Below are 27,159 nucleotides of genomic sequence, written 5' to 3'. Positions count from 1 at the left end.
TATGATCTTTTTGTTCTTCAGAGTTTTTTGGCATGGCTTTGGTTTAGCAGCTTTTGTAATTTGGTATTTTGTGGCTCACCTTGAATGTTTTGCCGAATAGATGTTATAAAATTGACTTAAAGGAAGGAAGAGGTGTAAATCTATATATGGAGCTGTGTCTGAGTCATAACTGAAGAAAATGTGGCATGCTTTTTTTAAAGTACGTTCTCCTATGCCCTCTAAGATTCCTGGTTTTCTCTGCATATTAAATTGATAGCAGTGTTTCACCTTTGCTTGTGAAGACATCTGCTACCTTTCCTGCAGGTGTCACCTCTCATTTCCAAGCTGGTTTCTTGCAGTGAGGTCTAGTCAGACTGAAGAAGATAATCAGAAAGTGATGCTTTGTGGTACTTCTTAACATAACTTCCCAGGTAAAAAGCATTTTGTCCTCTTCTGTCCTTACAAGGTAGTACTAAATACATGTAGGTGGTAGAGATGTTACTCTAATTCTTCCTATTCCATATCGCCTTTTGCTATGAAGGGAGGAGTCTGGCAATTCCTGCTCCTTAAAAGCAAGGGGGTAAATCAAATCCACAATTCTAACATTTGATAAGTTTGCAACTAAGTTTGAGACAAGTATTTCTGATAATGTTGGTGAAAGCTTGATCAGATGCTGCTTCTAGAGTTGGTTTAATATACCTGCAGTGGGGAACATATCACTAAATGTTTTGTTTCCCAGCTGGCTAGTAATGCTGACTTATCTACAGGATACAGTTGTAAAATTACGAGGGTATGTGTGGAGGTGATTTGCTTTAGGGAAGTGAAAATTGACAAATGTTTAATTTGTCAATTTGGTAACCACTCAAATGCACTCTAAACAATCACGGGAGCCTAGAGCAGGAAAATGAGGCATGCTTGGCTGACGTCTCTAATGCTCCAGGGCAGACTGCTGGGCAGGATTTCTGCTACACTGTTTAATTTCCTTCACAAAGTATCTTGCTAATTGTGCTGGAGCCAGCTCTAGAAGATGGTGTTTGAGATGGTTACTGTTAGAATGCAGTAGTTTCTCAATACTTTAAACAGTTTGGGAGGAAAAAGTCTACATTCTTCACAGTTTTCAATTGTTCATTTTCCTAATTATTTCAGCCATTCTTACTGGGCTGTAAAATTAGACATAATATTTTATGAAGAATGTGTTGAGTAATTTCTTGGAGACTGCACCATTGACTTGCTCAATCTAAAAATGCCAGGTGAATCCAAGGCAGCTTTCAGATGGACCAGTTCTGTGCTGACAGCAGCAAGGCTCCTGCCTTTAGACAGTCCCATGGGTAGATCGCCATTTTTAGTTTTATTTTCCTTTTTTTAAGGCAAGCTGTTGATGTACAGGGATTGTTATTCTAAGCAGAGAATGTTTCTGCTAGTGTGGGGTGATGCAGCATAGAGCAAGTTACAAAAAGAGTAAGGAAAAATAGCAGACACTGCAGGGTGGAAAGGAAAATAAAGAAGAAAAAGGCAAAATTTACTCAAATTGCCTTACCACTGACTTTGGCAGTGGCTGGAGCTGGCTGAGAATTTGCAATTGGGATGTCAGTGGCATAGCAGCAAAAAGGTATTTTTTGGGGAGGAGTATTCAGTGGCTGAAATTAATTTTAGTTTGGTTAAATTCTGCAGAGTTGCCTGTCAGCTGCAGGTGTAAAACCGTGAATGGGAGAAACTTTAATGAGGGATCTGGCAGACCTTGTGGATCACAAGAAATCTGTGAAAGTCACAGGATGTCTCTTGTGAAACATCTTGAAAGAGAATATGGTCAGGGACACCTTCCACTAGAGCAGGTTGCTCCAAGCCCCGTCCAACCTGGCCTTGAACACTGCCGGGGGTGGGGCAGCCACAGCTTCTCTGGATAACTTGTGCCAGTGTCTCACCACCCTCACAGTAGAGAACTTGTTTCTAATGTCTCATCTAAATCTTCCCTCTGTCAGTTTAAAGCCATTCCCCCTTGTCCTGTTACATACATACCCTTGTAAAAAATCTCTTTCCATCTCTCTTATAAGCCCCCTTCATATACTGAAAGGATGCAATAAGGTCTCCATTATCATTAGAAAGTATAAAATATGGTGGGACCCCATACTTCAAGGAAAATAATAGAACTACCTTTTATTCCAGCTTATTTCTTCCCTTCTTGCAATGGTAATTTTTTCTTTTCCCTTTAAGCTCATAGTATTTAATCAAAATGGGAAGCTGATGGTAGCTGGTCTGCTGATGCTGAAGTTTAGGCAAAGCCCAAATGAGATATTGAATGTTGTGAATCTTAAACTATGTTCAAAAGTATTCTTGTTGCTGGTTTTGTGGGTTTTTTCTGGGGGAGTTCCACCCATATGTGTTTATTCTGACTTTTTTTTTTTTTTCCCTGAAATCTGTCTTTATAACAGTTTAAAATATGTTTACTGTAAGCACTGAAGAATACTCATTAAGTTTCTAACTAATGTTGTAAATCATCACATATATCCAGCACCTTCATATTGCTGAACCGTGATAGAAAAGATATACTATATTCCATAAGAATATTATATTTTTTTGATAATCAGTGCTATGGTCTTTGATTGGGAAGACTTGTTTTTTAAACTCCCTTCTAAAAAGATTGGGTTGTTTTATTCTGATAGAGGAAGTGGGGCAGGGGCTGGAAGGCTGAGCTGCCCCAGCACAGCACTGCATCACTGTGAGCTCAGGCAGGGACGGGTCTCTGTCTGATCAGCTCTTATGCTGGGCAAGTGGAAAGGGAGCTTGCTGGCCTGACTTTGTAGCATAGAGATGGATCGACATTGCTTATCTAATGCTGCATTGAACCTAAAGAACCTTCTGAGATGTGGGATGCCTTGTTAAGTGTGTAAAGGCTGTCACTTCAAATGGAGTAAATCCTGTTGGGATCTAAACCAAGTCCCTGCTGGGTGACAGCAGGGTGTTCCGAGTTTGGGAGGACACAGCTGAGCTGGTTTTTTGTAGAATCAGCTTGGGTCCAACAGTGTGTGTTTGTTCATTTTGAAGGTGTCTTTAGTGCTTGAAAGCAAGGTTTGTTTGACCAGCACCTGAGCTAATAAATTCCACAGATTCAGATTCTCTGACTCTGAAATAATCCACTACTAGATTAAATAATACACTACAGGAATAATCAATTTACAGCAGACTGGGAGCTAATTGTATATGCTTACAAGAAAATGTACATGGAACAGGATGAAAATCTCTCAATTCCACTGGCAGTGTGTTGTTATATTATAAACTAATGCAAGAACCCTGATGGCTCAGGGCACTTTGCTTAAAACAAGACCTTGAGTCAATATTTGATATATGAAGTTGATATTATCTTAAACTGCAGAGTCCCTCCTCTGCCACATCCCTTCCTTGTGGCAGCAGAAGTTTGTTTGGCTGACGTATAGGGGTCAAAGCTTTAGGAGCAGGAAGCAATGTGCCTGCTTTGGTACAGAGCTGTTTATCAGGGCTGGAGCTGGCACAACTGGTATGGCTCATGTGGGAGTAGGCACAGGTAGAAATGGCTCTGCTATGTGTCACTGCTATTTCTGATGCCAAGCAGGAGGCACCTGACCTCCTTCTGAGCTACTGTGAGGGTGGAACATCTTACTTGTGATGCTTAACGCTTTCAATAGTCCTTGTGATGCAACTGTTTTGCAGTTCCTCCACGTGGAACATGAATGTGATGATTCCACATGGTTCAGCTTGGTTAAGTGTCTGCTGTTCTGTATAGTGTGGCTTAAAACTATTGACTTACTGAAGGCTGTGGTGAGCTGTACTGTAAAATATCTGCAGACTGTATGGTCTCTGATGGTTAAGTATACTCTTTCCTTGTTTAATTTCTTAATAGCTTGGAACTGCATCCCTACTGTCAGAGTTGACAGGAATCCAGTGACCTCATCTTGTTTATGCATTATGTTAGCATGTGGTTTCATGGTAGATTCTGGCTATGTGCAAAGCATCAAGTGCTGAGGGGTGAGATGAGTGGATCCATAGGAAGAAACTGCTGATGTTAGGGATCTGACACTCATAGTGCCTATTTTGGACATTTTTAAATTGTTGTAATTCTAGTCTTAACCCATGGACATAACTCCTATTAAAGATCAGCATGCTTTAAGTGTTTCTAGGCTGCATATCTTTGATTTAGTTTCAGTGAAAATAAATCCAGATTTCTTGCTGTGAGACTGCTCCACACTGTGAACTGAAGCACAATAGGTGAGAATGGTTTGGAGCGTCACTAATCAGCGTGCTCCTGGTCTGGACTGTAACAACGATGCAGATGTTGATCAAAGTCGGGTTTAATGCAGTCCTGCATCTCTGACCCCGCAGTGAGCCATTCTAGGGAGATAAACTTGTGGAAAGTTGGCATTAAATGGTTTTCTTATACTGATTCAGCAGGAGTATAAATAAGTAGTAATTAAAGTGCAGAACAGGGGGAAGGGACCATGGGAATGCACACAGAAGAGAGGGTGGGATCACAGCATTCTTGGGTTAAGTACAACTTTGTTTGGAAGTACAACTTTGCAGGTCTCCCACTTTGAGTTGGTGATATAGCTGTATTGTGCACCATGAGAGGGGAAAGTAGGAGATACTGTATGTTTCCACCTGTTGAGGGTTCAGTCCCTAGGCTGCTTCTCATGCTGATGGCTGTTGGGTCATGAAAGAAAGGAAAGAACCTTTTTGAGCAAGATTAGTGGTCACTGTGGTTTCCCCAGTAGTGGCAAATGTGAGGTGCTTCCCTACTCAGTGTGAGGAAGATCAAACCCCAAAAGAATACTTTGATCTTTGGAGAACTGATTATTATGGTCATTGTGGGTCGTTGTGTAAACATGAGGGTGAATCACAGCAGCAGATGCAGGGCAAAGAGCCTGGCTTCGGAGCAGAGGAGGCTCTTGACTAGGAGGGATTTGCCTTTGGTTGTCAAGCCCTGGTGCTTACCTTGCACATGTGCCTTACATGAGAGGAGAGCTTTGCAAGGGCAAAACTCAGGCAGTTTTGGAAGCAGGGTCTAGAATTTTAAGGGCAATGGAAGTCCACCACGTTTCTTTATTTGAGCATGTGGGTTGTCATCAGTGACTCAGGTCAGGGTCACAGGGCATTAATTATGTGGTGTTGAAGTGGAAAAAAACATTCTTATAACCACTACTTGTGTTTAACACTTACAGAGGTGTTTCCATTGTTCAATGTTCAAACACTTGAACTACCTTTTCAGTGTTAAGATCTGTCTTCAGTGATCAAATATATATTAGAGTATTTCTATGAAAACATCTGGAATCTTATCTCACAAATTGTAGGAATGTTTCTGGGGGTAAATAATTAGAAGGAGCTTTCTCCTTCAGACTAAAACCTGATTTTGAGATAGTTGTGAAGAAAAGTATGATAGTTACAAGGACAAGATTGTATCTTCTCTTGTCTTTTGTGCCCACTGTAAGCTTGCTCTCTGCTATAACACTAAATACCTTAGCAAAAATTAAAGACCTTAGTAACTATATGTATTCATACATAATAACAAAAATGTTAGATTGGATTTATGGGAGTCTAAACTGTTGGGGTTTTTTTGTGATAGATAAGTGGAAATAACAGTTCTACTAAAATTTGGGCAGCTAGCAACTGTCTGTTATGATAAATTGGAAAAGCAAAATCTCGGTTTCTAGTGTGACTGCAGTTCTGCTGGTAAGATGCTTCTGGAAGCCACACAACTTTCCGGAGTTCATGTTCCAATAAATGACTTTGAATCTGAACTGACCTAAAACCTGCCTGAAATGACCTGGAGCATGGCATGCACCTCAAGCTGCTCTTGCTGCTTTATGTTGGACTCTGTCCTTCCAAGTCTGCAGCAAGTTTCAGCAAGGCTTCTTGAATAGCTTGAAAGCTGAATGCAAGGATTTCAGTTATACCAGAAATGATTTTTATTGTTTTCATTTTATAAGCTATTAAATGTGGTTTTTCATGGGATTTATTTTATATCTGGTTTGTATCTTTTTCTGGCTACTACAGAAAGGTCACTGGATTCTGATAGTATTGTAATATCCTAAACAAAGTACCAAAAATGTGAAATTATGCTCTTTGCTGGATGAGTCTCTGACACTTGCTTATTTTTATTAAAGACGCAAGCGTGCTAGAATTTTGGTATGTTTCCACTTTTTCTTCATTTATTTATAGATTTCTTTCTGGAAGGCTCCAGAGAGCCTTAGTTACCTATAACAGCCACCTTCAGAAAGAGTCTGAGTAGCTGAAGGCTTCCTTTGTTTAAAATCAGTGAAGGTGGGTGTTATGCAGCCATGCTTATCAGGAGGCTTGCCCTCTGCTTTGGCATGGGTATGTGGTTGGCAGAAAAGCCGGTTATGTCAGTTTTGGAGAAGCAGAGTCCACCTGTGCCAGCAGTGACTGAATGCCTTGTGCAGGCAATGTTGCTGTGTTGGCTAACAGCGGGAGCTATTCTGTCAAAGAGGCAGTGCTGTTAGATAGGACACTTTTTGTCTTTGCCATGGGGAACAACGTAGTCTGTAGTTGTTGACAGGGATGACTGTCTTTGATGTGTTTGTTCTGCTTTATTGTTTCATTAGTCAAGTTATCATCTTAGTCAAAACCTTGAGCTGAACAGACGCTCCCATAAAGCCTCCTATAACCACATTTCCCTCAAGACGTCCCATCAGTATTTTTTTACTTAGCACCGTTGATTTAATATCAATCCCCTGCCCCTGAAAATGGGTCAAACCCTTCAAAAATCACTGTCTGGGAAGTTCTTTAGTTATGTTGGAAAGCTGTCATGGCTGGATGGCAGAAAGCTGCCGCCTATGGTATATCTGCGGCTCAAATCTGTTGCACAATCGCTAAGGCTGGAAGGCACCTTTGAGATGGTCTAGTCCAACTCTCCTCTAGGAGCAGGCATCTGCAGCAGGTTGCTCAGGACCATGTCCAGAAAGCTGTGTAAAAAGCAGAGGGAAGGTAAGATAGGTGTGTTTGGTAGTTTGTATTGCTGAGGTTTTCTGCTGCACCTTCTACCAGTTGAGACTTTCTGAATTTTGAAAGTTTTGCCCAGCTTATACTACTGCAGTCCAACTTATTGCTGACTGATTTTAGTGTCACATCTGCTCTTGAGTAAAACTTTCAAGCAAGAACTTGAAGCATTCAGAGTTATAATTCAGAAGCATTCAGAACTGCTTCAGGCATTCAGAAGTATAATCTGTGGACTGCCATGATTCCCAATTATTGCTATTATAAGGAGTTGTGATTCCTTAAAACCACTTTTGGTCACCACTGGGCACTGTTTTTACTTGGGTAAATATTATACTTGACCTTTCAGAGGCTTATTTAATCTGGACTGGTTTGGACTGTTTTGGTGCTAGAATGGTTTCTTGCTCATCACACTGCAGTCCAAATTACCTGGACAGTTCATTCAGTGCTACTTAGTAATACTGAAAAGCATAACTTGTAAATGTTCCTCTTGAGGACTCCATAGTAGTGAGATGTGTAGTTTCTTGCTGTTTCTGTTGTCACATGTAAAAAAAGTATGGTCTGAAACTCTCTTTACATTCCCCATGAACCCTCCAATTTACAGGTAAGACAACAAAGTTTAGATCTGTTTTGTATACGTGTCCATGAGAGTGAGGGTGGTATTGAGTATCACTGATAAGAGGAAATCCAGCACCTAAATTTCAAACACAAAAAGCTGATATTAATTTACTGCTATTTGTCTTTAGAATGTGGAGACACATAGATGGTGACTGGGAGGTTCTTGAGATCCTGCTTTGGTTGTTGGCATGACCAAGTGAATGTTTTACGGTCAGGAAGGGTGATGTGACCAAAATGAATGTGTTGTGCATTTCAAGCACAAATGTAGAAATGTTGCCCCAAGGAAATAAAGGAGCTTTCAAAATAATTAGTTCATGTTGACATAGTGTGGGTATGGTTACCTACTACTTCTGTGGAAAAAGGACCAGGTGTTTGGCAGTTCCAGTCATAGTCTTCAATGCTGTAAGCATTTACCATGACTGACTGTTCTGAGCCATTTTCCATGTTCAACTTTGTAAAACTGTCCTATAGTGTGATACTGAAATATGCTTAAAACCAGAGTTTATCATGAGAGAAATATGTAACACGGTGATTTCTTACATTTTTATGCATTTATAGGTTTCCAAAATGCTTGGGTTGAGTTGGTTAGAAGATGACATTTTTATTTCAGACTGTAGGTGATGAATGGCTGTTGTCTTTATGATGTGTGTGCCAGAATTTTCTATCTAGGCGATATTTCATGTCAGCAACTCCAAAGACAATTCAGTGCAGAAGCAAGACAAAACTACTATGCTTGCTGCAGGCAGTAATGGGGAAATATGAAGCTTTGAAGTAAGCTTAGAGAATACATTTGGCAAGAATAAATGTATGCACCACAAAAAGCAAATGCATACAGTACAAAAAGTGTGTGTTAAGAGTTCCAGAGAGCATATCATGAGCAGATATCTGGTGATGATTTCTGTTCAAAAAATTTTATATCTTAAAGGAAAAAAGTGAAACTAAGTCTTCACGTTTATATTCAACTGGTTCCTTTGTCAATGGGTGTATTCAGAAAATAGTTTGCCAGACAAATCGTTCTGGCTTCTCTTGTATTCATGGCACCATGATGTAGTTCTGGTTCTTATTACTGAGGGTTTTCTGACTTCATCTGTAGGCAACAGCGAGATAAAGGATATATCACAACATGCGTGCAGCAACGCTTTTGATCAAAACTGTTCACAGGTCAGAATTATACATTGATTTAATGGAGCTGTAAGTTCAGTATCAGGAAATAATACTTTCCCCCACTTAATTGCTTAATTTGTGAATTAATTGTTGGATATTATTATGCACTGATAGAATAAAGAGTAACCTGGGAAAAAGTTTTTGCAGCCATTCAGGATTTCTGACTTTTAACCCTGTTGTGCTCTCATCTTTGCATGCTTGTTGTGATATGTAGAGCACAGGGAGGTTTCAGTGAAAATAGTATTATGTTTAGTAGTGCCTGGCTGTCCTAACTGGATTTTAGTGAGGGAAGATTATTTGATTGCTGCAGAGCTGTGGAAATTTCTGGCATAAACATAATTTCTTGATGAACAAATGAGCCTTTATTGCCAAACAAACCTTAAGCTGTCAGTAAGCAACTCTCATGGATCTTGTGCAACAGATGGACAAGTATGTAAATATATTGCTATGTTCCTCTGAGTAAACTTTATTATATAAAAACTCAAGCTTGCTTGTTTATTCTTTTTTCATTCAAAACCAGATAAATCTGAAGGAGGGTGCCTTTTACATGTCTGTGCAATTTAAGTTGTATGATACTGTTAATCGGACACCTTCGGGCTACATTACATTTCATGGATCAAACCTGCAAAGCTATTCTGTGTGCAGCAATCGGTTTTTTGCAGATATAATAGCAGCTGCAAGTATGAGAATTAACAAAGCATTGCATGTATGTACCTTACATGCACAGTTTGAACCTTTCTCCTTCCTTGGCCCCAGATATGCATTAAGTAACAAATGATTGCCCTGTAGGCAGTGATTCATAACTGGTAAATCTTAGGCTGGGACTTAGGGGGCAGGGGTAAAAAACCACTGCCAGCAATCCCTTCCGCCACACATGTCCAAAATCCTACCCACTGCTATCAACATATGACCTGCTGTCATATTCCTAAATTTACTTTGTTTGAATAGGTGACTGTCCAGTTTTCTTCCCCCCTCCAAAATGGTTGGGAACACTACAATTCCCAAATGAGTACTGCTGTAATGGAAACACTTGTTCTTAGCATTTGTTGCTAGGTCTGCCTTTCTGTACATGCATGGCTTTCAAGTTGCATTTCCATGTCTGAGTTGCATTCACTGTGGGTTTTTTTTTCTTTTTAGTGGACTATATTGTGGAATATGACTATGATGCAGTGCATGATGATGAGTTAACGATCCGAGTCGGGGAAATCATCAGGAATGTGAAAAAACTGGAAGAAGAAGGATGGTTAGAAGGGGAGCTAAATGGCAAAAGGGGCATGTTCCCTGACAATTTTGTGAAGGTGAGTTTTCTGCATTGACTTGATTTCACTGTGATTGTACAGCAGGCTAGCTACTATTGAAATGGTTAGTACACACATCATTTGTATTTCTAATAAGATTTTTTTAACTGGATGACCTTTTATATTATGATCTTTTTTAGTATGCTTTTTCAGGCTGTTTTTGTTTAAGTTCTGCTGTTCTCATTCACTTTAGCATTTCTTTTGGTCTGTACCCTTGTGCTGTATGTTCTGTCTGCCTCCTACTGCTGCAGTGCACTAACAGTTCTCTGTAGCCATAGTTACCTGCTTTAGTGAGATGAACTGATTAAGAAACCAAAACCACAAAAACCCTCCAAGCCTACCCTTACAGAAGGCAGGAAGTCATGAGAGAGTTGGGAAAGTGCGGTCACAGCTCAGTCAGCTCAGCTATAATGAAAAACTACATCCTCGGGCTATGGTTGTGTGGGTATTTCAGCCGGGATTAAGATGCTTTGTTTGAAGGAGCAATTCTTCCTTACGCTGGACTCACCATTGCTGGCACTGCCAGTTGGTGACCATGTGAAGTGACAGGGCAGGGAATGTGCCCAGCTGAAAGGTAACTGTGGAATCAGGTTGGCTTTCAGCTTGTTTGGTTTCCTGGCTGGGCTCCCCATTTGTCAGCAGCAAATATCTGACACAGGAAGGTTGTGAGGTAAGTGCTCTGCTGGGCTGCAGCACTGTTGTGTCTTTGGGTTAGTCATCATCTTACTGAAGATGAGCCTCTTCTCTGGAAGCTCTGTCTTGCCCGGTGCTGTGTGACAAACTTACAGTAGTTTTCTGCTGTGACGTACTGCTTCTCAAACAAACCTTTTATTTAACCTTTTATATTTATTCTGTGTTTGTGTCCTAATTTTAATTCAAATTCTTGTTTGTATCTTCCAAGTTTTTTCCTGTTTTCTCTGCAGATTTTCCTAAAGTAATATTGAGTATGCATCTATTTATTAGTTACTTGCAATGAAGAAGCCTGCAAAGCACCTAGGTGTGCTATTCTACTTTGAAACTCAGAGTTTGCTGAGCTGCAGGTATTTTCTCATCTAAACTATGCAACTGTTACAGAGATGTTATGTTTTGCTTCTTTATGCTTTCTAACCTTTTTAGAAACTTCCAAGGATTCCGTAGTGCAGCTTCCATAAAACCAAAGAGAATTTAGATATTCCTGTCTCTTTTAAAGTGAAACAAATTCTTTGCAAAATAGAATTATCTGATGGATATTGCTGTGATCTTTTCATATTGCTAAACTTAAGGGAAAATTTGTCCAGTGCTATAAACACTTCTTTACACTGTATACATTAAATTTGACATTTTTTCTGTTCATCTGACTGAAAAAGCAAAATTAGTCATTTCTTATTTACTGCAGAGGGTTTTAGTATCTACCTTTTACAACTGATGGGAATAATCCAGTTGTTCTCAGGGTCTCTTACCAAGTTTGTGTGAATGCCTTTCACTTGTCTAATTTATTTTTTTTTATGTTTTTTGTAGTTTAGGTCAAAATCCACTTGGGGTTTGAGTCCTGTATAAATAGTAATTTTACCTTAAATGGTGTTTCAATGATTACTGTGTTGATGATGTATTTAATTAGCACTCAAGTGCCATGTGGGAAGAAAGCATCAAACATGGCTCTTCCTTAGTTCTTGTGTCATCAAGACTGTCTGCTTGGTACTGAACAACAAAGAGGGGTCAGTTGTGGCTTGTTTCCATGTTGAATACTGAACTTGTTGGGTGTTTTCTTGCCCTCCTGCAGCTGTGGCTTTTATAAACTTCATTTTAAATTACTTCCATTCTGAAAAGTCTTCATGCACCTCAGCTCCAGGTATTTTTATCTATACAGCTGTTCAGTGTGTGCATGGCATGGTCAGGTATCCTGAATTACAGGGGGAAGTCAGTTTTCCAGGTGACATAGGGATTTGGAGAAGTGGAAAGGAAATTGTGTAGAATAAAATTGTCTCTGGTTTCATGACGGCAGGGGATAACTTGCCTTCTTGGTGTGGAGTTGAGTGCAGCCATGAGGCTGATTTTGAGAACTTTTAAGATGGTGTGCATAAGCTGTGGAAGACGTCATGCAATGAATGAATTGTTAGGGAAATTTGAAGTTGTGGTTTTCTTCATGGCCAATTTGATTATAGTTTCTTCTTAAAAGTTAATTTACAGGTAGTGATGGTTTGAGAGACCATTTCTGGGGAAGTGAGGTTTTTCTGCCTCCCCTCCCCCTCAACTGATCTCACTTGGTGGTGCTGTAGGTTGTTGAATGGTCAGGATCTGTGAAAAACTACTATGACCAGACCGGTGCTAATACCAAGCCTCAAAAACTGAACGCAAATGCTTCAGCTTGGCCAGGTGCAGTGTTAACACCTGCAGGTTGTGGGTGAACTTCAGGAAGAATGCGGAAATATTCCTTCCTGAAGCAAGGTTGTACTTTGGCCTTGTGAGCAAGGCAAGTCCCTTTAGAACTAGATTTACTCATTTGCTGCCTCACCCAGTAGCTCAGTATCGCCAGGTGGTGGTGGCCTCTATGTGCTTCTGAGCTTTCTGTGAGAAGGGGTGCCTTACCAGTCAAAGTAGGAACAGCTCCTGCAAGGGCTTGTAGGGTTAAGAGTAGAGAAGTGTAGCAAGTTCATTGGGAGGGGTAATGACAAGAAGGATGTGGAAGAAGGACAAATATTGCTAATTTCTCATGACGCACAGGACAGGGAAAGGAGACTAAGGGTCTGAAAGATGCAGTGAGGTGGAAAGATCTGGAACGACACTAGGCTGGGAGGACTGGGAGAAACTTGGGTGGATGGGGTAGATGTCTCAGGTCAGGTCAGTAAAAATGTGACTGGAGAGAGCAAATTGCTGTGGACAGAACCAAAAGTTGCACCAACGTGTGCATATTTGAATGCAAATCTCTGGGAATGTACTTGAATATTTATTCCTTACTGAAAGGATTTTCTTATTCTCTTGTTGTGAGTGTAATTTCATGCATTAGATGGGGATCTGGCCTGAATTCATTATATGGATAAATTTGGGTTTTTTTGTGATATATATGCTGTTTTGTTAAGAATTGAACTGTGGCCAAAGTATAATCTGTCCTTGCAGAATTTGGATGGTAAATTATAATCTGTGCTGGTTTGAAAGAGGTTAGCATTCGAAACTGAAAGCACATGTGTTATCCACTAGATCTGCCTGGCTTCTGCATGCACAAAATATTTAAAAGCATGGCAAATACATGACAGATTAAACAGGGTGAAGATGGACATGTTTTCTTTTTCAAATGGTAGATGTTTTTAGAGAAGATAAATGAGTTCTTTAAAAGAAGCCTTTGATTTTCATCAGACAACTGCAGGAGAATTGGGGGGGGGAGGAGGGGGAGGGGAGGTGCTAATTCCAGCTAGTTTGGTTTTCACTCATTTTGTTAGTCTTTCTTCTTCATCCTGTCTGAGGGCAGGAAAAGAGCTTGTTGCCTTTGTGGCAAGATGCAGACTGTCCTTGGCTGCCAGGCAGCATGCAGCTGTTTCTTGCCTGTTTGAAGGACAACCAAAATGTCAACAGGAGGATTATCGCTTCATGCTGCCTGGGTGTGTTGGGTGCCACAGATTCAGACTCTGTCATCACCCCTTCTGTTTCCTCTTTCTGGGCTCTGCTAATACGTAGGATTTACTGCCATTTTACACTACTTTTCATACTTTGACTTCTGCATGCTTTGACAAATGTGTCTTTTCTGTTCGAACAAGTGCTATCAGCTTCATTTGGAATCGTTAGTCATGCAGGAAATACCTTTTGATTATGTCTATCTCTTTTTCTCAAGTCTTCCAAATATTGCAAAATAGTTGCATGTAGTGGTAGGAGGTTTACGTTTCGTGTAGTAGTAGCGATTGGGTCTTCGCTGTCAGAAGCGCAGCAAAGGAAGTTGACACTTTTCAAATGAGTTAATTTGTTGCACAGGCAAGTAGGTGAGCTAAGCACTCTATGACTTTGAAATAACTCGAATGCAGAAGGGAATGTGTGGAAGCTTCCTGTGGATGCTGCTGTGATGCTTGGTACCTTATAACATCTGCTGGTAAGTTTTTTGGTTGGGTTTGGTTTTTGGCTTCTACCAAAACTTTTTGCCCATTGACTCTGAGATCCTGAAGAAGGATCAGAGCTTGGTGGTGCTCAGTTCCTAGTGCCAACTGGGACCTAAGATATTCCTGCATTAGTTTAGGTTAACCAGCAGCCTGAGATTGTCTGTCCCACAAGGTGCAGTTGTTGGTGCTGACTTCCACTTGCTGACTTCCACTGTTTTGCATTAGAAGAAAGAGAACAGGTGGAGTCAATTCAGGGGAACCCCATAAAGCCCCTAAAACATCCTCAGATGCTAGTGTGACAATGCCTTGGATGAAGAGCATGGAGTACTGTAAAGGTTGCGAGAGAAGTTGAGGTGGGATGTCTAAAGCAGCCCTGAAACTAGAGGTCAGTGGTGGTGGAAAAGCTTGTGGTGACTCTATAGTTGAAAACAAGTAGGTAAGAAAAAAAAAAAAGGAAGTACAAGCAATTACACTGCCTACTTGGGAAGCCGATTTCCTTGAATTCACTTTTCAGCACTAGGGCTTTTAAAGATTTTCTGCCTGTAATGCAGTGCTGAATTTGGGTTTCATAAATACCCAATTTTATTAACCAAACCTGATTTGAAATTTCCTGTTTGAACTATGTGCATATATGCTTTTAGCGGGGTTGAAATATTTGACCTAGAGTTCTTGTTCCTGACATTATTATCACCATTTTTTTCCCTCTTCCTCTATGGGCAAGTAAAATCAACAACTTAATAAATTCCTGAAAAGAATTAACAGTGGAAACCTAGCAGAGTTGTATTGTTTTCTTTGAGAGTGGCTTTTCCTTCCTAAAATTCATCACAGCATGGAATGTGCACACGTTCATCTCCATTATAGGCTAGAGCAGTGCAGTAATGCTATTAGATTGAGTATGTGAGCTTTTTGGAGATGTGAAGGTGTGTGGGATGTGGGAGGCTTTTTGGTTTTGGGTTGGGTTGTTTGTTTGTTTCTATTTTCTTGTTTGTTTATGTGTTTATTTTGAGTAGCTCTATTCACTCTCCAGCCAACTATTGTGTTGATAAGCTGGAAGTGATGATTTGGTGTTCATCCGTCTGCTCATTTTTGAAGTTTGTCCATACATGGCTGAGAACGTTATCACTGAAGTTCCTTGTTTAATTTTGTTCATTGCTGTATTGGTTTTTTAACTAGCTAGACTGTGAGTAATACAGCTTTTTGCGGTAGTAAAACAAGTGATATCATAAGCTCAAGGCAGTAACTTGAACAAGGGAGGAGCAGCGGGTAGATTAATTAGTAGCTGTCATCAGTTAAGGTAGAAAAGTTTGCTGGTAGGCTTCGGGGGCATTCTGGTGAGCAAACTGGGCACTTCAACAAGCATGTTTGGGATATGCATCGCTTCAGCTGCTGGCTCAGCCAAGAACCCGTCTGCCTGAGAGCTGGTTCAGAGAAAACTTTTTGCCTGTGCAGGTGTGTGCAGCTGCTCCCGCTCAGCTCAGTGCTGAGCCTGGGTCCTCCTCAGGTTAACACGTGAACTTTGCTCGCTGTGACATTTTTCTTCCTCCCCCTAAATAAAAAAACCCTGCAACACTGGGTGTGTTCGAGCAAATATGTCCTTGGAAGTGGTAAGCTTGCTTTATTTCTCCATACGTTCTTAATGGCAAATATTGTAAGCAGACTTTGCGTTGCAGGATAATGAACGTGAACAGCAAAGCAAATTTGAAAGTTGTGACTGTAGTATAAGTTTTAGATTTTAATACATTGTGTGAATTTTTGGCCTTAGACTTGGTTGTGCAGTAAAATTACTTGGGTTTGGTTTAGCTCATCTACCCTTCTGTAGTGTATAGAGACCCTTAGGAAATGCAGACCGCCGTGGTTCTTGCATGAAGAATTTCTTTTAAAAACAGTGATTTTAAAAACAGTGACTTTCTTGCTTAACTTCCTGGTCTCTGTGTTTGTGTGAACAAACCAAAACCCAATCTCCTTTTCCTTCCCTTAAAAGCCTCCTTACACCAGGGTTAGGTATTAGTACTCTGACCTACCTTCTTAAGGCTGTGTCTTTGCTGCCTCTTTCCTTGCTGGTGGGATGCTGTTAAGCACTGTGCATGCTGTGAACTGGAGAGAGTAGTTTTGGCTGAGAACTCCTTCAAGCGTAGCGTCTTCTGTAGTTCCTTTTCAAAAATAGAAAATTGACCTCGCCCAGAACTTTAAACAGGAATCATGGAGTTGGAAGGGATCATGGGTGGGACAGTGTCACTCTCCTCTCTTCTGGGTCGTTTTTAGTGTTACTGTGGCAGGGAATTGTGCCTAAGCTTTTAAACAATGTATATAGGATAAGCCATGCACATCTAGTTTGAAGTAATTTAGATGTCTTTATAGCATGGAATAAAACACATATCTGTGTCCAGGACTTCTGGGTTTGTTCCTCTGCTAAGTGTTCTGTCTGAATTCTTTGCATCCAGGTAATGCTTGGAGAAAATTAGATATGCATTAATTTATCAATTACTGTCAGTCACACGATAGTTTATACAGCTTTTTCCTTTGCTTTATTGTTGTTCTGAGGAAAGTTTAATCACAGTGGCTTGCATAGGGAGGTGAGATTGAGGAGCTCAGAGATGTCGTTGGCTTCCCAGGGAGAGGTAGGCAGCCCTGCTGGTAAGAAGGCGACACTTGCTTCGAAGCTGGCAGTTCTTGTTTTTCAGAAACAAAGATAACATGCAAGATTGAAAGCCATATTAAGCAATTTTGGTTTCAGTGCTGAGTATATGAGAGAAATGATGGGTGTAAGGTGGCTCTGTTTCCTGGCAAGGAATGAAGCTGAGCATTCAGGGTGGTGCTTCGAGACCTGTTGCTGATAGGACGGTGCAAGTCATTGTTCCTTCTGGCTTTTGGAGAAAATAGTACCACTGCAGAGTGTGTTATCGGGGGGTGCTGTGCAGGTTTGCCTAAACTGCTTCCGCTAATCCCATCCATCAGTACATGCCTGGGATTTGCAAGAATGGTGATAATGATTCCTGTGCTTGTGGGACAAGAGACAGATCTCTGCTAGCCAGCTATTTTGTCCTGAATAAACAAGGAAACAGCTTTTTTCCAACCGGAATGTCAGGATAAATGGCTTGGGTGAGCCTTCCGTGTGACGGGGGCAGCCATTGTGTCTAAAATTAATACTAAAAAAACCCCAAAAATCTAGCTGAAACTGTTGTTGGGTATACTCAAGGCACTGATATATGTATGCATAAAATCATATATTAGAGTTTTTACTGGGATTCATGGCTCATCATGGGTTATTCTTTTTCCTGTGACTTTTCAATCGAATTGCTGGGTTGACTGCTGGGGTCAGTTGCGCCCTGACCCTATGAGTTCTCTCCATAAACTGACTGTATCTGGGATGAAGATAGGAAAAACAAAGTCTTGAGGTTGGTTTGAGTTGCAGATGATCTGAGACTTTGCTCTGTACAGCCGTATTACTGATACTGCTTGTGGACACCTGTGTGCCAAGTTGACTTTTTGTGTCATCTGTGTGACGGGATGATAGAGCACTGGGATTTTATTGCCTTATCAGTGCTGGTTTGGGATGTGTGAATTATTTCATATTCCAAAGCAGTGTAGGTATAGCGCTTAGAAAGATATGGCATGAGAAAGTTTTGTGGTTATGTGAGTTATTTATCTTGATGGAGTATTAGATCTGAAACATCACAGATTTTTGCCTTAACTATTTCAGTGCAGAAGATGTGGCCCTTGCCTTGTTCTACATGAGCATGTTTTAAAATGTCTCCTGTCAAGAATGTTTCAGTTTGCATTTGAAAACTGTTGTTTCACTGTAAGAGTGAAAAACTGTAGTACTGTGAAGTTTTCGGTGGTTCAATGTGCACGCAGAATGAAGAAAACACTGGTGGTGCTTTTAATATTTAGTATTTTAAAATATGTTTGGAAATAGGGAGTATAGAAATACTGTGCTTCCAAGAGCATGTGAGAAATGGAAATAGCTCCTTCATTTAGCCTCAGTGGCAGTACTGGTGTGGAAGGGAACTTGGGAGTAGTGTTCTGAAGGATGGAGGATAAAATGTAGTTAATGACTAATGTGAATCCTACTTAATACGCTAATAACTCTCTCTGATTTGACTTATTCAAGTTCCTTGATTGTACATGTGCCTTTTGCTTTTCTAAATGGTGTATTGGCTTGGGATGTTACTCTGTTGTACCTGCACACTCCTGGATACTCATAGTGCTGCTCAGTTTGGGTGTCAGGGTTTGTTGCACAAGCTAGTCCGGAAGAAGCAACAGGTATGTACAAGTAGTTATTCGTTTAACCACATGAAACATCTGCTCTTTTGCCTGTCCTTATTTAATTTTTACATTTGATTTGCATGTAGTTTTGTAGCTTCCTCTCTGAGCACAGGAGAAAGGTAAACATTCCCTGGCTGGAAGCTTGCAAACAGGGTGTGTTCCATCAGATGGCGTTTGCAACCATCATTGAGTAAACTCCGCGAAGCACTGCCAGTGTCTTGATCAGTGAAAATTGACTGGACATGTGCAGAAAACTTACTTTTAAGTTTGGACCTTCACTGTATATGGAAGTCTAAGATACAGCAATAAATGTGTATTCTGGAATTAGCAGATCATTCAGGAATAATACCGAAAAGTTCAGTTATCCACGTACTGTAAGATGAAATGTTTGTTACATCCTGGAGGCTCTGGGCATGCATTCCAGTGCTGTATTTTTAGTACTTAGACATAAGTCTAATAAATCAACGTCTGTACACCCAGCACAGTTAATGTTAAATCTGTTCTTTTGCCTTTTTTATGAGGCTGAATGAAGTAATCTACTTGCTTCTTCTTGAAACTTATTGTGTGAGGCTAGCTCATCTGGCCTGTAATCCCAGGACATTTGCACCGCTTGGGAATTCTGTTTTCTTCTTGTTTGGATGGGTCATTGTTTTAGAGGGGAAAGTTAGCTCCCCTCTACTGTAGTGTTTTCAGTATTAAATTTATTTTTGAATGTATGTTTTCCTGGGCTCTATCGCATGTTATGAGATGTGGTAAATGTTTTCAAGGCTTAACAAACCTTTTGGATACTTTTCACTTCCAAAAAATATTATTCTGGTGAATGTGTGTGAGTTTGTTTGTATTTGGTGTGATGAGCTTTCAGACTGTTAGAAACTGACGATGATGGGCAGACATCCCTGTCACCTATCTGCTTACAAAACAGGAGCAGAAAGCAAGATGCGTTTTCAGTTTAAAATGTTAGTTAATGTGTGAATCTTTGATAAAACTTAAACTTTTAAACTCTTTTAATCTCCACTGAGATGTTGAGATTTATATTTTTAGCCCTTATTCAGCAAATCTCTTTAAGCATTTGATTTTGTATTTTGGGCAAGGGTTGTAGTAGGACATAGATGTGGAAATGTTATAACTTTCTTTAAGCTTTGTGAAGAGGTGGCCACAAGCAAAGTGCTGGAGGTTTTACAGGGAATAGAAAGAGATGGATATCCTGGAAAAGGGATGCAGGGAAGAAGAAAGCTGAGTACAGCATCCTGCAGGAAGCCAGGATGATGGTGAGAAGGAGCAAGGGATGTTCTGAATTAAACATTAAAGTGGATCTGTAGTGGTTAATGGATGACACATTTCTCTGGACCAGCAATAGAGACACTTAACTGGGAGAAGAAGAAATGTGTCTTCCTGCCTTTCCTTATGGGGGAAGCTTGATGAAACAACATGCTGGGGAAGCTGGATCTATGTCTTGCCCTCTGCCACGTGAGATTCTTGGTTTCATTGATCTAAAGCACTATTTTTGTGGCTGGTGGTTGGCAGGACATTAACTGCTAGTCTATAAAACAATTACAAGAAATCTAATTAAATTTTCATAGGTATAAGCAATTAGAACAGAAAAGAAATGCAATTAACATTTTAAAATGGTTTTTATCTGGCTGTGAATGTGGCAGCACCATCAAATACTTAGGTATTATTTTTAGAAGTATTTTAAGACTTTTTTCTTAATTAAATGGTTGGGAAACACTGATGTAAACCTCTGTCCTTCCTTTAGTTACTCCTGTTAATTTAGGATGCTTTGCTCCACTGTTGGTAGGCCTGGTGATCTGACTACTGTGCTTTTCTGCATCTGGGCTTTGGTCCTTGTTAAAAGCAGATGGAAAGAGTCTTTTCAACATTGGCAAAAGCTGCTTAGGATGCTAAACCACTACACATTTCTAGGTCTCTTGTATTTTGCCAATGTTAACAGACCCCAGATCAGAATCTTTGACTGTTATTTGGCACAAGCTTTACAGGTATCCATTTCTCCACAATAAAAAATAATCATTTTTGTTTTCGTATATGTAAAATAAAATATATACATGTATAATATATAAACACACACATATATATATAACTTATATCAAGATCTGAAATTCCAAGCCTGCTTCTACATTCCCCCTGTGCTCCTTATTTAGGAAAGTCCAGTTGTTTGCCTGTTCTTCACCTTCAAGTAATACATTTATTCTATGGCTCAAGGTTTAGTCTGTAAGTCTGAAGTGACTAATTTTTTTTTTTTTTAATGCTTCCCACAGCTTCTACTTATTCCATGTATTTATGCATTGTGAGAAAGAAGTGATACCTTGCCTGACTGATGATGCTTTTGTTCCTAGCACGGAGGCAGTATGATTGGTCACCACATCACTTCTTTTGGTGGACTTTGCAGTGTCAGGTTTATGGTTGGACTCAATGATCTCAAAGGTCTTCTCCAACCTAAATGATTCTATATTTAGCATAGATCATAATATATGTAAAAATATTGGTAACTTGTTAAACTTATGGTGAATTTGTTTAACAAGAAACCAATGACGTGATGTGGGTGTGATTTAACAGAAGGAAGTGCTGGGGTTCTGTCTGCAAAGTTGAGAAGTGTGAGCCTAGCTTTAGTCAGTTCTTCTGCAGCTAGTTATATTATTCTTGGGGGGAAAAAGTTAGAAATTGTGATTTGAATCCACAGCAGGCACAAATACTAATAATTCAACTTTCTGAGAATATTTGTCCAACCATTTATGAAATTGTGCTGTGCAGAGAGTCTACAGATGTCTTCTGGCATTGCTTGATGGCAGCGAAGTTTATCTATGAGAAATTTGCATCCTTGCTTTGTGTACTCTTATGTTTGAAGCATGCAAAAACTTTAGATACAAATGTATAGCTCTGTGTTAAACTCTTATAAGAAGCATTTAGGGGAATTCCCAAAGCCGTGCTCACCTGATAATGGCCTTTGAGTGAATGGTGTGCTGTATGGAGGAACTACAGCAAAATTGCTCCCATAGCAGTATGTGTCTGTAGCTGCTGTGAAAACTGCTGGGGATTGATGTTAGCTGGAAGCTTTTTTCGTAACCTTAGTCTTAAACTGAAATGCCTTTGACTGAAGCATACAAAAGTCAGAATATGAAGCAATTTCAGTTTTGGAAGAGGCAAAAATGAGGCATGATGCTGCTTTGCTGTTGGTTCAGCCTGAGCATGGGTCAGCGCTTAAAAATAAACCCAGTGATCTACTGTCAAAGAGTCCCTACTTTGGCCATAAATTAGGCCAAAAAAATCAATCCCTGACACATGTTAATCTGCCCAGGAGATAATTTGTCTTCCAAACCAAGACAAGTTACTGTTCTTCAGATGGCAACTACTTTCATCTTTAAAGTGATTTGTTTCTATTTTCAAGAATAATGTTTAAATCTCTGGGGAATCAGTCATCTTGTGACCTCTCTCAGCTGAGCTTTCCTGTTGAGAGGTGGAACCTGCTGTGACCTCCTGAATGCTCCAGGGAAAAAGCTCAGGAACTTCACAGCTATTTTGGTTCATAAATTGTCTTGATCTGTCCCTTTAGTTCCGTGCAAGTTTGGCAAAGGAATGGGGCAGAAAGGAATAGCTGCAAATTATTAATATTTCTTTCATTGCCTTTATTAAATATTTAGCTTCTGTGGGTGCCTGCATTGAGGATGAGAAAACGTTTTCTATTCAAGAAGGAGACACTGGTGAAATGAAAGACGTGGGATATCTTAGATTTAAGAAACTGGAGCTGTTAAAGCTGCCATTTGCCTTCCTATCTCTTGCCATAACTGAGACTGTAAATGTGAGAGGTAACTGGTGCTTAAATAATTGGGTACATGAAGATTTTCATCTTCCAGGAACCACGGTGTTTCACTGCACTTGAACAGATTATGGCTGACTCTCATCTGTATGCAGCTGTACAGATTTCTGTATGCATTTATATAGTCACACACACGTGCTACTTTTCAGTGACAGGCTTTTTAGTTTTGCAGGCAGTGAGGGGAAGAGATACATTTGTATAAACAAAACTATTGCCTGTAGATCTATCATAAGCTTCCAATTCCTTCCTCTCCCCTAAAATAGTGACAAGTTCAATTCTGATTGCCTTATTTCCAGTGAAAAATGAATCATAAACTTAATTTGGCAGTCCATAGGTTCTTTATTGCTGTTCTGATGGGGAAGAAAATAGATGAGATGATCATACTTGGGGGCTCAGACATTTACCTCGGTGTATTCTTCATCTCGACATCTTTTAGAGATTGAGAGCATTTTCTGCTGCTTGATCTTGCTTTAAAGTATACTCAGTAACAGAAATGCATGTTGCTTTTCTACAAGCTGATGTTTCGTAATTTACTGTGGAGTTAATGTAAAAAGTCTAAAGATTATTATTCTTGGTACAATATAGGAGGAGATGCCAACTAAGGTCTTAATATTTATGCTTGAGGAATCTAGCCTAAGGATTTAGGCTTGCCGGATAATGAACTTTGCTCTGCCTTGTAATTCAGGAATAGACTTCGTATTTACCACCATTTCTTCCTTGTGTCCTTTCAGGTGATCTGACCTGCTTTCACTCTCTCCACTGCCTTGCTGATTTTAGGGATCTTCACTTCTGGCGAGGGAGGTGGGGAGAATCCTGCCATCCCTGCTGGAGTGTTGTGTGGGCAAGCAGCTGATGGTGTAAAGGCTGCTTGCTTGCTAGCTTAAAGTAGATCAGGAACGCCTGCTTAATTGTTGATTTTAAAAGGCACCATGAGGCTGTAGATGTTAATTTTTGTGTGCATATAAGGAAGAATAATTCTGTATCTCAATGATTTTGAGATTTTCTACGTAAATATATACATTTCCCTGAGAAATTGTTAAACTGTGACAGGCGCAATTAAAACAATTTTAATGCCTATAGGATCACCACAATGGTTTTTTGTACACATTTTCGTATATCAGCCTGTAATGATTTCGGCAAAAGTGTTGTGAAATGTGTCTAGTGGAGATTATGAAAACTTCAAACCTTTATGGCTAGTGCTGTAGTTTGCAACAGAAAGAGTGGGTGGTTACTTCCCAGTTGATTGTGTCTTATGCTAAGAGACAGTCTGTAGTGACCTTCTACTGCCAAGCCATAAATGCATAAAATCTGTGTTGCTAATGGAAACACTGACAAGAACTGCAGTGGACTCGCGTCATAAAAATATTAAAATTTCCAGCTGCAGTTAATGTCAGATTTTCATTTTGGCTTTCCTTGCTGGCAGCTGGTTGTGGCCTCATTTCAGAACAAGCTGAAGTGTCCTGGAGGTTTTTAGTTGGTATTGTCACAGCACAGACTCTTTGTGATAGTTTAGATATATGAGACTGACTTAAAACTTAACAAAAACAAAGAAAGAAAAATGCCTTACTTGTGAAGCCAATCAATAGGAGCCTTGGGAATGTTCAGGTTGGTTATAGTGGTACCTGGGAGATGAGACCTGTGGACAGTGTCATTTGCCAACCACTGAAAATCAAGCCAGCTGTTTGGACAGAGATGTAAGAATTGCAATCTCTTATTAACATTTGGTGTTAATTGTAGACTCTTATTACAGGGGGAATGGTTTTAATCTGAAAGTGCTAGATTTAGATTAGATATTAGGAAAAAATTCTTCCCTGTGGGATTGGTGAGACACTGGCACAGGTTGGTCAGGTTGGAAGGGGCTTGGAGCAACCTGGTCGAGTGGAAGGTGTCCCTGCCGATGGCAGGGGGTTGGAACTAGATGATCTTTAAGGTCCCTTCCAACTCAAACCATTCTGTGATTCTATAATTAATGGGGCATTTATTAATATTTGCATCAATTAGTGGCAGTTTTCAGAGATCCAAACTGGTGTCTTGTTTAAAAGTTACATCTTTTGTAAAATATTGAAGTGTCCAAAAGCTTGGAGAGTCATAACAATGATGCTCAGGGGGAAGCTGCTGGCAGTGGTGATGGGTATGTATGTCAGAGGATCCTGACATGCTTTTGAAAATGTAACTTAGAGCAGTTTCTTATTGTTTGAGGACTGATGTGGAATACAGTTTGTGGTATAGTGGACCACATGCAGGTGTGGAGATCAGGGATTCCTGAATTTGCTTTAACTTGGTTTGACTATAATGTGGTTCTTAATGCCCTGAGGAGGGATAGTTAATGCTGTAGCTCCTCTTGAACAAGAAGCGGGGGAAGTAGTGCTTGCTTTACAAGGGTGTTCTAAAGAGTAGTAGGCTAATACAGAAAATGCAGTTGCTGGCTTTTCCATGCACTGCTTCCTAACCCCTTCTTCTATAGTTCTTTGTCAAAACTAGATTTGTCACTAGCTGCTGCAGCAGCAGATTCCTGTGTGGCTGTTTTTCCTCCGCTTGTTGCAAAGCACCTTCATGTGATGCTACAGTCAGAGTGCTTTCTGATAGAGGAAGCAAAATGTCACTGTTGCCTCTGATTCAAGTACGGCTGGTATCAGTCCATTGCCCAGGTCTGTTCATTGTAAATCTGATTGATTTGTACTTTGCTCCTGTAGTCACCTTGATCTTTTCCTTGCATCCTCTTTCCTTTTGTATGCCTCAGATTAGGACGGTTTCTCTTAACTGCATATGTAAGTGTTCAACTTTCATAAAGTCTGGTGCTACCAGTCTCTCTGTGTCTGATCATTCTGTCTTCTACTGATGAAATTCTTCATCAGTAAATCTTCAGCCTTTAAATCTGACTGCAAGGTTACTCACAGAATTATTTTAGATCTTACTTTTTAATCTATACTTTCTATTCAAATTTGTTATTGCTAGTCTTGTGTTAGGCTTCTGAGAGTTTCCTACCCATCACTACTTGGATTACTGACTTAAGCCTGGCAAAGAAGATGCTTGCTCAAGCATTTCTCTGTCCGTTTTTGGTCTTCAGTCTTTTGTAGTGGTCTTTGCTTTTGTCTCAAATCATTCCCTGTTGTTTGTAACCTGTCAATTACTTTGCTGCCTTTGATATTATCTCTGAACTTAAAAGTGTATTGCCTGTTTACTTCAAATTATTGGTGAAGGTGATGTTTACCTTACAGCTTGTTCTAGCACCTGGAAGTGGTGTGTGAGGTGTGGTTTTGCTTTGATTTTTTTTATTCTTCTAATAAATAAAGAAAAGAGGGAGGTGATATTTTTCAGCAGACTGCCTGTGTATGTCATCCCCATTTCCTTTTTGTGTCTCTCTGCTTTTCACAAAGTTGTTGAAGCAGCTGCTTCTGAAGTCTTGTGTGAAGTGCAGACCTGGGGAAGGAGCCTGAAGTTGACTCCTCATCAAGTGTCACGACTAAGGAACTTGTTAACTAGGGAAGGCGCTAGTTCCTGGAGCAGCTGGAAGCTTTTGGAGGCTGTATAACTTGCATGGCAAAAGATTATAATTTAGAAAATTCAGGGACAGAACCACTCTAGGCAAGTTTTCAAGCACCAATGTGTTTTTCAGTTGAGCAGAGTGCTCTTGAGTAAGGCAACTAGAAAGGTGTTTTGGAGGTGGAAAACTTTTCAGCTGCAGCCAGATGTAATTCCTTATGGTTTATCAGACTTGCAAATAACTGGACAATAAACAACAGTAAGACTGAGAATGACCAAGTCTTTGAAATGTAAAATGTCTACTCAAATGGAAGGTAGACAGGATGCTGTGCTTTTCTGGTGTTTGGGGGTGGTGGGGTTTGACTTGGAGGATGGGATCTCAGCAGAGCTAAGATCTCCCAAGCAGAAGTCCTGCAGATGAAGGAGAGTAACAGCAGGAACTACTCGCCTGTTTCCTGAAAAGCCTCTTTGTGTAATGTAGGTGAGTGGGAGGAAAGATTGTTCTGCCTGTAGTCTTACTTGTTCTACTTGCTCTGTTCTTTTGGGAAATAGGAAGGTGCTTTGGACTGTTTGACTTGAGGTTTGCAGTAGGTTTGAAAGTATCAGTAGACTTCTAGACCTCTGAGCTTTTCAGCTGGACAGCTGAAAAACACCAGGACCTATGTGGTACTCTCTGGAACATTAAAACTCAGGTTACTCATAAGTTAATGTTCCAGAGAGCACCACATAGGTTCTGGTGAATCTTTCTCATGTTTTTGGCATTTCATCAATGCATGGGTTTTATTGTTTTAAAGCTCATGTTCACACAACATTAGTAAGCATATATATGCATTGCCAATATTGTTTTCAAATATTATTAAATATTTTATTGCAGCTACAGCTGCAGTAACCAGTGGAGTTGTTAACCAGTGGCTACTGATGGTGGATGCAGGAATTGTTCTGAAGTGGATCACAAAAAGCTGCAAAGTACTTATGAGTGTGTGCTTTCCTCAAGACATTGTAATGCTGCAGTGGAAAAACCGATAGGCTTTGAGGGTCTTGCTAAGCACACAGGAGCATGAGATTCAGTGGATGTAACACACTTGAGTTTTCAGAGTCCGCACAAGGCTGGGACTCTTCAGGTGAGAGGGTGGAGCCAAGGGGGGATATGATCAAGGTTTACACAGCCATGAAGGTAGTGATAAACTAAATGCAGTGATGGGGAGCATGCACTGGGACTAGTAAAGTGGCAGCTTAACGCAGATAAGAGAGAGGAGCTTCTTTGAGTAGCAGAGAGTGAATATCTGGTGTCTGTCCCCAAGGAAGCTGCGGAGGCACACTGGACCGTGGGTGCAAAAAGGGATTAGGCAGCTTCATCTGCAGACCTGAAAGGGAGAAAGGAGAGGATGTATCTCCTTAATGAAACCCTTATGGGTGCTCTGGGAATGTGGGAGGGTTTGAGCTGCAGGCTAGCTCTCTAAAGAGTGTTTGGGATTGC

At 40.3% G+C, this 27,159-nt stretch overlaps 1 protein-coding gene across 2 annotated transcripts in view; it reads left to right on the top strand.

The window, feature by feature from the left end:
* Positions 1 to 27,159, top strand: part of CD2AP (CD2 associated protein) — an 82,658-nt gene that overhangs the window by 11,677 nt on the left and 43,822 nt on the right. For both annotated transcript variants that reach the window (XM_030490066.1, XM_030490067.1), the window contains exon 2: positions 9,880 to 10,040. In XM_030490066.1, coding sequence (XP_030345926.1) covers positions 9,880 to 10,040 — 161 coding nt within the window. The remainder of the gene's footprint in view (positions 1 to 9,879; positions 10,041 to 27,159) is intronic.

Source organism: Strigops habroptila, chromosome 6, assembly GCF_004027225.2.
Source record: "Strigops habroptila isolate Jane chromosome 6, bStrHab1.2.pri, whole genome shotgun sequence".
NCBI classification, from domain to species: Eukaryota; Metazoa; Chordata; class Aves; order Psittaciformes; family Psittacidae; genus Strigops; species Strigops habroptila.
This window is presented reverse-complemented; position numbering and strand designations above follow the sequence as displayed.